Genomic DNA, 12,605 nt, shown 5'->3' with positions numbered 1-12,605 from the left:
CTTCACTATTATTTAGCACATAAATTTCATTTTTATCATTAGTATTATCTTTCTCCTAAAAATTTTCTTTCAGGTTAATCTCATTATAATAACTATGAAGATAAATATCATTTGCACATAGACATCTTGAGTATTTACTACTTGCAGGATGGACTCTCCAAAGTATACAATAAATTCTTAAATGTCATTTATATGCCAATCATACAACGAGAAGCCATTGTCCCATTAAGTGGGAGCTACTACATGAATCTTTTTTCTCCATTGTGTCGTTTTGAGCATCAAACATTCAACTAATTCTAATAAATTAAAATCATTTTCTATACAACATGCCCAAGTCATTTTAGGTTTATCTCTACCTTTCTTAACATAGGTCAAATTTAAAACACATACTCTCCAAACAGGGTCATCAAATTATCGACGTTTAACATGTCCAAACCATCTAAGGCGGCTCTCTCTAATCTTATCTAGTCGACGTTTAACATGTCCAAACCATCTAAGGCGACTCTCTCTAATCTTATCTATCACCGGAGCTACTCCAGCCCTTTCACGGATATATTCGTTTCGCAATTTGTCTCTAAGTGTAAAGCTACTCATCCGCTTGAGCATTCTCATCTAAGTAACACTTGACTGAATTTCATGCTTCTATTTTACAGGACAACATCCTGCATCATAAAACATTACGGTTCTCACCACAGCTTATAAAATTTTCCTTCAAGTTTAAACGGTACTTTTCTATCACACAATAGACCCAATGCATTCCTTCACTTCAACCATCCAACTTGAATTCTACTAAAAACAGCCTCATTTATATCCCCATCACTTTGAACAATATACCCAAGATATCTAAAACATTCAGTCCATTTAATGACCTGATCACCAATTATTACAAACCCGATACTAGATCTACTACTACTAAAATCACATTCAATGTATCCAATTTTAGATCTACTCAAATGAAAGCCTTTAGATTCTAAAGAAACGAATACACCAAGACAAATCCTACTATAAATATTCAGTAAGACCATCAATAACTAAAGCAGAAGGATACGTGCTTAAAAGTTGTTCCTAATGCTTAAAACAGATATTGTCGGGTCCCAAGTCCTGAATGCGAAACGTGGAGGGGTTGCGTTGGGTAGTCGACAACCAGAGTAAAAATTTGATAAAAAAAAATATAACATGAATCCTTCACATGCCAATCATGCTAATTATAAATAATTAGCTTATATTTTATAAATTATTTTATAGATTCAAAATTTTTATGATAGCTAGCTAATTCATCTGTATCTTTATGAAATATTTTATTTTAAAAGGTCGTTCTATAATATTTATAAATAAAATGATGTTTATATAATAATTTAGACAAGTGAATTAACTTGTTATATATAATGGTTTGGGCTTAATATTTAGTCCATTAGATTCATTAAGTTGTTTGCATATGATTTTATTTATAATTTGGATTTATATATATTAAGTTATGTTATTAATAAAAACTTCAAAGTATGTATAAATAAACTATCCCAGTTGAAACTTGTAATAGAGTTGATTGTATCGGATAAGTTAGTGATAACCTTGTAATCAAAACAAAAATTCAAGAGATTCTTTTTTTATATTTTTATCACACTATTTACTATTTGATTTATAGGTTGCCTAGCCAATTAAAAAGAGCATATAAGTTTCAAAGGTTTCTACACCTCTTTGTTGAGTAATAAAGGTTTGGTTAGTGGTGGTAAACTGAAAAAAAAAATCCCTAAAAAAAGTGAGTTTCGGCGTGGATGTAGGTCAGTTAAGTATCAAATTATATAATAATCTACTGTGTTCATTGCTCTATAACATAATTTTTATTTATACATTTACCTAATTTATTGATTATAATTGAATGCCAATTTTATGAATCAAAATTTTCAATTTTTTTAATTGCTTCTTCTATTGAGTAGATAATTTACATTGTTCAAAAAAATCCCTAAGGGTCTGTTTGGGGCAGCTGCAGCTTATCCGACTTAGTAATTTATTACTCTCACATTTAACAAATGATCATTGTATTCATCATTACCGATTTAATTTAAACAATTGTTTGACTTTGTTGTTTGCTAAAATAATACTTCTTGAATGGTTGAGTTGATTTAAAAATATTATGCTCAATACTTCAAAAATCTTGCTTAGTAAATTTATCATTAATCTACACAATTTATTATCGTGTGATGTCACATTTGTAGGTTGATTTAGTTGGCTACAAGTGGGTGTAATAATAACTTTGATTATGAAATAATTTAGCTTTGATTGATACTAATACACTCATATATATTGGCCCATTGTATTTTGAATTTCATATATCTTATCTACTCTATTTATATGCGTGTACCTTCAATAAATTATCATACAACAGAAACTATAAGAACCAAGTTTCTAATGTAATAACTTTTTTCCTTAAGCAACTATTTTGGAATTGCCCTTGCGATTCCATGAACAAACCTTTGTTTAAGACTCAAAATAAGTTCAAGAAATTAAATCAATTAGTTAGAATACAAAGCAAATAATTATTAAATTTTTTTAGCCATGTCATTTCGAAAATGATCATAGAACAAAAGGTAGCGCATAATCGCATGGTACTGCTTTATTATATTTAATATGTCCTCAATAAACTTTTATCATTTTGCATGAATCTCAAGATATTTTTTAAACATTCCATATTCAAATTAAATATCATCTAGGGCCACAATTTCAACAAATTTATAGTCAAACTGATCGTCTCAACAAGATGAACCCGATGATACAAAAATTAATTCAATTTCAATACAATGAAGTCCAAACCAGACCATTAAAGCATACTTGGAGGCTTCAGATCATCAATTGAATGATCAAATAAACTCCAAATTTGACATACATATTGTCAAATAGAGTGTATCAATGAGAGCAATCAAACAAGCCTAAGATCACTAGATTCTGAGATCATTAAGATTCTTAAATCGTTAAAGAAATCTCATGATTACATATTGGCAATCTGATCAGGTGGTTATAGGAATTATTATGATTAAGAAGGGTAAATATTGGCAATCTGATCAGGTGGTTATAGGAATTATTCGTCGAATGACCAAAACACACTAATTGGAGTAGCTGCCAAAACCTCTTCATTTAAAGAGGGGAGAAGGAGTCGAATTACAGTGTTGTTCTGGACTGAAGATACGGTAATAACTCTAGGACTCGGTAGCTGCCAACCACTGATCGTCGATTGCCCCTACTCTCTACTGTGGATGAACTCTGCTAGCTAACGACATATCCTGAATATGATATAACAATGTATCCCAGATATGATGAAACGAATAATGTCATATTAAAGTCTCAAGGATAACTCCCAACGAAAATTGATTACGACCTCTGTATTCAAAATACGATGACTTCTTTAGGACTCCTCGAGTTTTTATACGTTGTATACCAACATATACTATCTCTGGTGTAAGATAGTAAACCTAAGAGAAGGCTTGCAGCCACTAATCTGTGTAACACCAACTACGGCCTATGTGATCAAATACAACAAATATCGCTAATTGCCAATGTAGCTTCCACCTATGACCTCTATGGCAAACCAATACTACTGCAACTACTAATGACAATATATGTGGCCAAATATTACTGCAGCTTCCAACAATGGCCTCTATGACTAACGAAAACTACTGGAGTTACCAACTATGACATATATGACCAACTATGGCCCATGTGGCTAATTGTTACTGTAACTTTCAACTAAGGTTTCTATGGCCAAGTAACACTATTGTAGCTACCAAATACGATCTATATGACTACTTGCAACCATTGTTTCCAATTATGACATTTGTGATCAATTGGCACTATTACAGCTACCAACTATAGCCTATGTAACCAACTATGACATATGATCAACGAAGGCCTTGATGGCTAACTATAACTCCAAGTTCCAATTAAGGTCTCTGTTGCTAACTGAAACTATTGCAGCTACCAACAACGACCTATGTGGCTAACTTCTACTGCAACTTCCAACTATGGCTTTTGTAACCAACTGACACTACTACAACTATCAACTACAACCAATGCGATCAATTAAGACCTATATGACTAACTTCTACAGCAATTACAATGACCTCTATGGAACATTGACGTTATTGCAGCTACTAATTATGATTTATGTGACCAATATAACATATGTGGCTAACTACTACTATAACAACCAATTATGACCTATATGGTCAATTAATAGGACAACTTATCACTACGACCTCTATGAATGACTCAACACACTTGCAGACACTAATTACAATCTATGTACCAATTACTATGATAGCTCCCACTATTGATTCTATTATCAAATAACAGTAATACAACTACAAACTACTGCCTATGTAGTCAGTTTCTACTGCAGCTTCTCACTACAGTCTCAGTGGCAGACTATCGTTCTTGCAGCTGCCAACTATTTCCTATGTGGTCGATTACTGTGAAAACACCGCACTAAAGTTGACAAACGCTCTTACAGCTATCAAATACGACATATGCATCAAGTTCCACTGCAACTTCCCACAATGGCCTGTGTGGCCGACTAATGCTCTTGTATCTACCAACTTATGTGGTCAATTACTATTGCAGCTTCTATTATGGCCTTTGTGATCACTTCCAACTATGGCTTTTGTAACCAACTGACACTACTACAACTATCAACTACAACATATGCGATCAATTAAGACCTATATGACTAACTTCTACAGCAATTACAATGACCTCTATGGAACATTGACGTTATTGCAGCTACTAATTATGATTTATGTGACCAATATAACATATGTGGCTAACTACTACTATAACAACCAATTATGACCTATATGGTCAATTAATAGGACAACTTATCACTACGACCTCTATGAATGACTCAACACACTTGCAGACACTAATTACAATCTATGTACCAATTACTATGATAGCTCCCACTACTGATTCTATTATCAAATAACAGTAATACAACTACAAACAACTGCCTATGTAGTCAGTTTCTACTGCAGCTTCTCACTACAGTCTCAGTGGCAGACTGTCGTTCTTGCAGCTGCCAACTATTTCCTATGTGGTCGATTACTGTGAAAACACCGCACTAAAGTTCACAAACGCTCTTACAGCTATCAAATACGACATATGCATCAAGTTCTACTGCAACTTCCCACAATGGCCTGTGTGGCCTACTAATGCTCTTGTATCTACCGACTTATGTGGTCAGTTACTATTGCAGCTTCTATTATGGCCTTTGTGATCAACTAACACTATTGCAGTCATTAACTATAGCCTTTGTGTACAACTACTGTAATCATTTCTAACAAAGTCTTTGTGGCCAACTATTGTTATTTGAATAAAAAATTTCATATGTTGTAACTCAATTATGGCTATTACTATTGAGCAACAGTTGTACATCTAGGGTTACCAGCTTTACAATTCCATCTTATCTAATTCAGGAGAAAATTGGACTTATGTGCTTATAATTACATGATGGATTATTTTGATTGGGCTACGCTTCCAAGTAAGAAAACCCTATTATTTTTTCCTGCTACTTTCTATTAATGTGTACATATTAGATCTTCATGCAACGCTAAGACAATAAATATCACTTTACCGACGTGACTCTTCGGGAATGCAACGATACACAACATAAATTGATAAATAAAATCCTTTTACAAACTCAGCTTGAGATTGGCAAGTCTATTCCATACATAAATAATGCTCAAATCATTTCTGAGTAACTCTATTTGACGCATAATTGAATCTACTCGACAACCCCATCATAAATTAAAATCCTTTTCTAACTAATTTTACTTAATGTAAGCATAAGTTCTCCATTTGCAAGCAAGACCTATTCCCAGTTCTCAGACAGCTACAGACTAAAATGACTATAACAAGAACAAATAAAACGTTCACACAATTTGGGGCTGTTTGGATACAAGTAGGATTCAGTAACTGAAAAGTCAGAATAAGTAAGCTTTTCAAAGTCTAAAACCTACAAAATGTTTGGCATGCAACCGTTAAATAGGGAAAGTTTCTTACATCCATAAACTCCTGTAAATGTTAGATTCAGAAAATTCTCAATATAATCGGAACTGAAATATGATTTATCAAGTTTCTGTTTGGATTTGCTTCAACACCTCCTAAAATAGGATAACAAACAGTTTAAAAAAAGCAAAGGCTAGAAAGGGGAGAAACCTTATGTTAGTCTAATCAGACGATTGAATTCCTTTATCCGTCTTCACCTCCTCCTCAACATTGACGACATCTTCCTCTGTCTTATCACCAATAGTGGGAGTGTCGGCGGTGTCAACATCGTCAGGATCTGCAGTGGGATCGGAGCGGGCCATGGCAGACCGTAGACGATCGAGCCAGGGCTTGAAGGCCGTCTCCATCGTCACCCATGCGAGGGCAAGGCCACCGGCAACAACGAGCACTGACTTCAATGCACCTCTGTCTCTGTCCCTGCCACCCATTGCGCGCTCTCTAATTAGCCTATCCGGCTCTGCTCGCGAAGAAAGGTGTGCTTCAATTGTGGAGGGCTGGAGGATCCGATCTCAAGTGCGATATGATTCACAAATAAGGGACGTTCGATGTCAAACTCACTAAAAAATATTATATTCGGACCGTATGCAGCGTAGGAGGGGACCGGAATTGGAGTCCGGATGTAAAATTTTCTGCTCAAAAAAATATTGCATCCAGGCTCTTTAATTAGAGCATCATCAAGTTAAATGTAAATTTAACTTCAATTAATTATTAGTATTTTAGGAATAATTTTTCAACCCCATATTGGGAAGTATTCTTCTTCCAGCCTTTTAGATAGTTCATTATTTTTTTATTTTTTTTATTTTTTTTGTTTTGAGGAAAGAGGAAAGACAAGCCTAACTAAAGTCGAAAGAAAAGAGCACAACTCGAAAACTCGAAATAAATACAAAAAAAAAACAAAAATTATAACCCGGAACCCTATTAATACCCAAAAAAGGAAAGAATGCAAACTCAATATAACGGACCAAAAAAAACACAAATTACACTGCTCAAAGAAGAAATAGTTGAAAAAAAAATTGAAGAAGAAAGATATACATCAATAATAGAGGTCGAATATAATCTAGGAATCACAAAAGAGATAGAACAGTGAAAAACTGTAGCCTTAGATCATCATAATAAGAAAATTCCATGCTAACTGAAGAAAACAAACAAAATCCACAACAAAGAACAACCCAGGAAGCACAATCAAATAAAAACTAAACCTCAACACAAATACCTATAAAAAGAAAACAAAAATAGAAGAAAGACAAACAACCAAACAAATTAATCAAACAAAAAGTAAAACCCATAGAGCTCAGTACTTAACCGAAAGAAAAAAATTAAAATTACCTCTAACTATGATTAATATATTATATAGAATATTCAAATATAAGGTTGAATTTTAATACATGGTTAGATAACCTGATAGCAAAAAGAAAATAAACAAGAGTAATATTGTTTATATCAGAAGAATATCAAAATAACAACAATCCACAAAAATAGGTCACATAGGAAAACAAAAGCTCCCAAACAATACGAAACAAGCCCCCACAAAAAAAAAATAACACATCAATTCAAGCAACATTTATCCGTTAGTAGATTTGTTCATTATGCTTTTGGTTTGAGCTAGTCAAAAAAACATTTTGGCAATTGGTTCAATCCACGAATTTTAAGTCAAATTCAAGATATTCGGATGGCGAAACTTCCTGTGTTTGGTGAAACTCAGTTATGGGGCGAATGTTAAATAAATAATATTATCGAATAAATTATGAGGCACATGTTAAATAGATAATTACATGTAGATCATTTTTTTTAAATTTAGAATAAAAAAGAATCCTATCTAATAATACTTATAAATATTAATACTACTTTTGTAAATTAGTTTTATTAAAATATTGAAATGATATATATGTGTATAAAGAACATTAAACATAAAAAAGAGGTATTATACTTCTACAAATTAAAACAAATTTTTTTTTTATTCAAAAAATATAGTAAGAAAACAAAAAAAGATCACATATTTTATTTGTATGCATGTCATATGAGTATTGTAAGAAAATGTTCATTTAAGTGGTTGTTAAATGGAACAATGACTACTGTCTCAACTATGAACAGTTGAATTTTTATCATCTCAAGAGATTGAAGAGAGAAGCATGTATTGGAGTTTACACAAGGATAAAGACGAAACATTATGTTATGGTTATTTTTATGAGAGAGATGAGAAAAAAGTGTATTGATATGAGAAAAATATTTTTAAATTTAAAATACATACCAATATTGGTTTCCAGTGTAAATAGGAGAAAATGTCCTCAATATCAACTAATGGGTACAACAAAAAACATTGTAGACAATTTGCCAACTATTCTATGGGCAATGATGAAATCATAGAGAAGAAATATTATAAATTTGAGAAGAAAAAAGAGAATTTATGATGACGCCCAATTTTTTCTTTCTTAAATAGGTTTTGAAAAAAATCCTCAATGAAGCCTCCAAGCTTGAAGCATAAGTACCATTAATCCTAAAACAAAATAAGTAGAGACATTTGTTAGAATTACTACAACAAACATAATTTTGGAGTGTGTATGTAAGTTCACAATCAATAACCCTTAAGTCAAACCAAACATGGAGTATTTGTAAAGGATTCAAATATATTGGTGCATGTGCTCGTCTAATTAAGGGCTGATGATGCTAAATCATAAATGGTAAGTTGATTGTGTTGGATCAAAATGAAGGAATAGTAGGCAATATATATGTAGGCTTATGCGGGGCTGTTAGGCTTAAAGCTCTAGCAGGCAATATATGTGTAGGCTTATGCGGGGCTGTTAGGCTTATGCGGGGCTGTTAGGCTTAAAGCTCTAGATTGGCTTCATGATGTATTAATTTGGTAGAGTGGTTGGCCAATTAATGTTGAGAAAGTCCCAATTATGGCTAAGAATGGAACTCGTGACTAAATCTAAATGTAATTTTTTTGATTTCATAAGATCTTTTAGGAGTAAGGAATAAGCCAGAAAGAGTAAGAGTGTGTAGGGTATGTTGACGTCACTATTGTGAAGACTATTTTGAATGACACTCGTAGTTATTTTGAAAAGGAAGTCTACCAACATTGACTCCTTAAATTTCATTAAGGTTTCATTAACCCTAAAATTTAGGATAAAACCCTAATGAACCCTTTTAAACCCAAATCTTCATGACACACTAAGATGATCTTCTTCACCCTTATTTTGTCTTAAACCCTATATGATTCATCCAATCCCCTAAGTCTGATTTCAACATTGTGCCTAGGGTAAAACTAAATCCTAAACAGCATTAGGTTTAGTCATCCTTTCAAAACTATTAGGTTTGGGTTCAAATCAAACTTGCATATCTAAGTTCAACCAGATGAACCTAAACCAAATTAAACCCTAATTAGCTCTAGTCCCTTATTAGACCTAATTAACCTTCTTAAACCTTAATTATATTAGATTTAAGACAAAATAAACCCTAATTAGGTCTAATCACTTATTAGACCTAATTAACCTTATTAACCTTCTTAAACCTTAATCTTCTTAAACCTTAATTACATTAGGTTTAAGACATATTTAACTCTAATTAGGTCTAATCGCTTATAAGTCCTAATTAACCTTCTTAAACCTTAGTTATTTTAGGTATAAGATAAATTAAACCTTAATTAGGTTTAATCCCCTATTAGACCTAATTAACCTTCTTAAACCTTAATTACATTAGGTTTAAGACATATTTAACTCTAATTAGGTCTAATCGCTTATAAGTCCTAATTAACCTTCTTAAACCTTAGTTATTTTAGGTATAAGATAAATTAAACCTTAATTAGGTTTAATCCCCTATTAGACCTAATTAACCTTCTTAAACCTTAATTACAATAGGTTTAAGACAAATTAAACCCTAATTAGGTATAATCCCTTTTTAAACCTAATTAACATTCTTAAACCTTAATTGCATTATGTTTAAGACAAATTAAACACTAATTAGGTCTAATCTCCTTTTAGACCTAACTAACCTTCTTTACCCTTAATTGCATTAGGTTTAAGACAAATTATACTCTAATTAGGTCTAATCCCCTATTATACTTAATTAAACTTCTTAAACCTTAATTACATTAGGTTTAGGACAAATTAAACACTAATTAGGTCTAATCCCCTATTAAACCTAATTAACTTTCTTAAACCTTAATTACATTAAGTTTAAGACAAATTAAACTCTAATTAGGTCTAATCCCTTATTAGACCTAATTAACTTTATTAAACTTTAATTTCATTAGGTTTAAGACAAATTAAACTCTAATTAGGTCTAATCCCTTATTAGACCCAATTAATCTTCTTAAACCTTAATTACATTATGTTTAAGACAAATTAAACTATAATTAGGTCTAATCCCCTATTTGACCTAATTAATCTTATTAAACCTTAATTACATTAAACTCTAATTAGGTCTAATCCCTTATTAGACCTAATCAACCTTCTTAATTCTTAATTATATTAGGTTCAAGACAAATTAAACTCTAATTAGGTCTAATCCCTTATTTGACCTAATTAATCTTCTTAAACCTTAATTACATTAGGTTTAAGACAAATTAAACCCTAATTAGGGCCAACCCCCTATTAGACCTAAATAACCTTCTTAAACCGTTATTATATTAGGTTTAAGAAAAATTAGAACCTACTTAGGCCTAATTAACCCTCTTAAATCTTAATTAAATTAGGTTTAAGTTAAATTAAACTCTAATTAGGTCAATCCCCTATTAAACCTAATTAATCTTTTTAAACCTTACTTTCATTTGGTTTATGTCAAATCAAATCATAATTAGGTTTAATCCCTATTAAACCTAATTAATCTCCTTAAACCTTAATTAGAATAGGTTTAAGTTAAGATAAACATAAATAGGTCTAACCCCATTAGACCTAATTAATCTCCTTAAACCTTAATTATTTTAGTTTTAAGTTAAATAAAACCCTAATTAGGTCTAACTTAAATTAGACATAATTAATATAATTAAGCCTTATTCGCATTGGACTTAATTAACATATAAACTCTAATTAGGTCTAACCTAAATTAGACATAATTAGTCTAATTAAACCTTATCTACATTGGGTTTAAAAAATCCTTAAATAATGACTAAGCCTAGTTTAAATTAGACTTAAAATATTCATTAAGTTTTACTCAAATTAGGCTTATTCCTTTAACTTAAACACTTAGGTTCAACTTAAATTGAACCTAAGTCAATTTAAACCCTTAGGTTCAACCTACATTGAACTTAAGTCAACTTAAAGTTTAGGTTCAACCTATATTGAACCTAAATGAACTTAAACCCTTAGGATCAACTTACATTGAACTTAAGTTAAAATATAAACTCCTAGGTTCAACCCATATTGAACCTAAGTTAAAACCTAAACTCTTAAAGTTCAACTTATATTGAACTTAAATCGATTAGGTTCAATCCATATTGAACCTAAGTCAACTCAAACCAAACTCTTAGGTTCAGCCTATGTTGAACTTAAGTCAACTTAAACCCATAGGTTCAACCTTTATTGAATCTAAGTAAGCCTAAACTTATAAGTTTGACATACATTGAATTTAAGTTGACCAAAAATTTGAACTAAATTGAACCTATGTTAACTTAAATCAATCCAAATCTTAGGTCCAATTCAAATTGAACTTAAATTAACTTAAATATTAGGTTTAAGCTAAATAAAACCAAAATCAAGCCAAGTAACCCAAATGAACTTCAATTTTATATTTAAATTTAAGTAACTTTCTACTTATGTCATACCTACATTGGATTTAAACCATCTTAAACTTTAGGTTCTACCTACATTGAACCTTAACCATTTCATACCTAAGTTCTACTTAAATTGGACCTAAAACTATCGCTAACTTTAGGTTCCACCTAAAATGAACCTAAACCATCTCAATTCATAGGTTCCAACGACATTAAACCTAAATTATTAAGTCTCAATTAAACCTCTATAGACATAATTAGAAATCATACTTAAAATAAATAACACAATAAAAATTAATCGATAAATGATATAAAAGACATTAAAATTTAAATTTAAACCTAAAAATACAACATGGACACCACTGTTCAGATCTATGAAGATCTTTTAGACGATGCAATCTGTGGTTGCTGACAAGAATCTTCCGGTCCTGGTTTAAATGCGTTTCAGACTAAGTTGATCTGAATACCTTTACGACCCCGGGACAACAGAGCCATAGACATCTTGACCAGGTCATCTAAAAATTTATTTAATTAAATAAATTGATAAATTTAAACATGATTTCTTGCTAATCGTATCATGTTTTTGCAGGTTTATTAGAAATAAGAAAAAAATTATGCTTTAGATTTACTTTGCATGTTATTAGAGTGTGCTAATTTTGTCTTGCAAGGACAACATTCTAATGCAGAAAAGGTGAACCTCAAGACATAAAACAATAACTAAAGCAACAAAACAAAACAACAATAACAAAACCAAATGACACAAATAAAATAAAACGACATAAACAAAACAACATCGATAAAATAATAACAAAAAAAGAATAAACGACAACAAAACTAAACA

The 12,605-nt window shown here is 31.4% G+C and overlaps 1 protein-coding gene across 1 annotated transcript; it reads right to left on the bottom strand.

Moving 5' to 3' along the window:
- Nucleotides 1-6,019: 6,019 nt before the first annotated feature.
- Nucleotides 6,020-6,625, bottom strand: LOC110026571 (outer envelope membrane protein 7-like). The gene has a single exon (XM_020727551.1). It carries the CDS (start codon nt 6,480-6,482, stop codon nt 6,216-6,218), a length of 267 nt encoding a protein of 88 aa, XP_020583210.1. The 5' UTR covers nt 6,483-6,625; the 3' UTR covers nt 6,020-6,215.
- Nucleotides 6,626-12,605: the final 5,980 nt, after the last annotated feature.

This window comes from Phalaenopsis equestris, unplaced genomic scaffold (genome assembly GCF_001263595.1).
Source record: "Phalaenopsis equestris unplaced genomic scaffold, ASM126359v1 Scaffold000379, whole genome shotgun sequence".
Lineage (NCBI taxonomy): Eukaryota > Viridiplantae > Streptophyta > Magnoliopsida > Asparagales > Orchidaceae > Phalaenopsis > Phalaenopsis equestris.
This window is presented reverse-complemented; position numbering and strand designations above follow the sequence as displayed.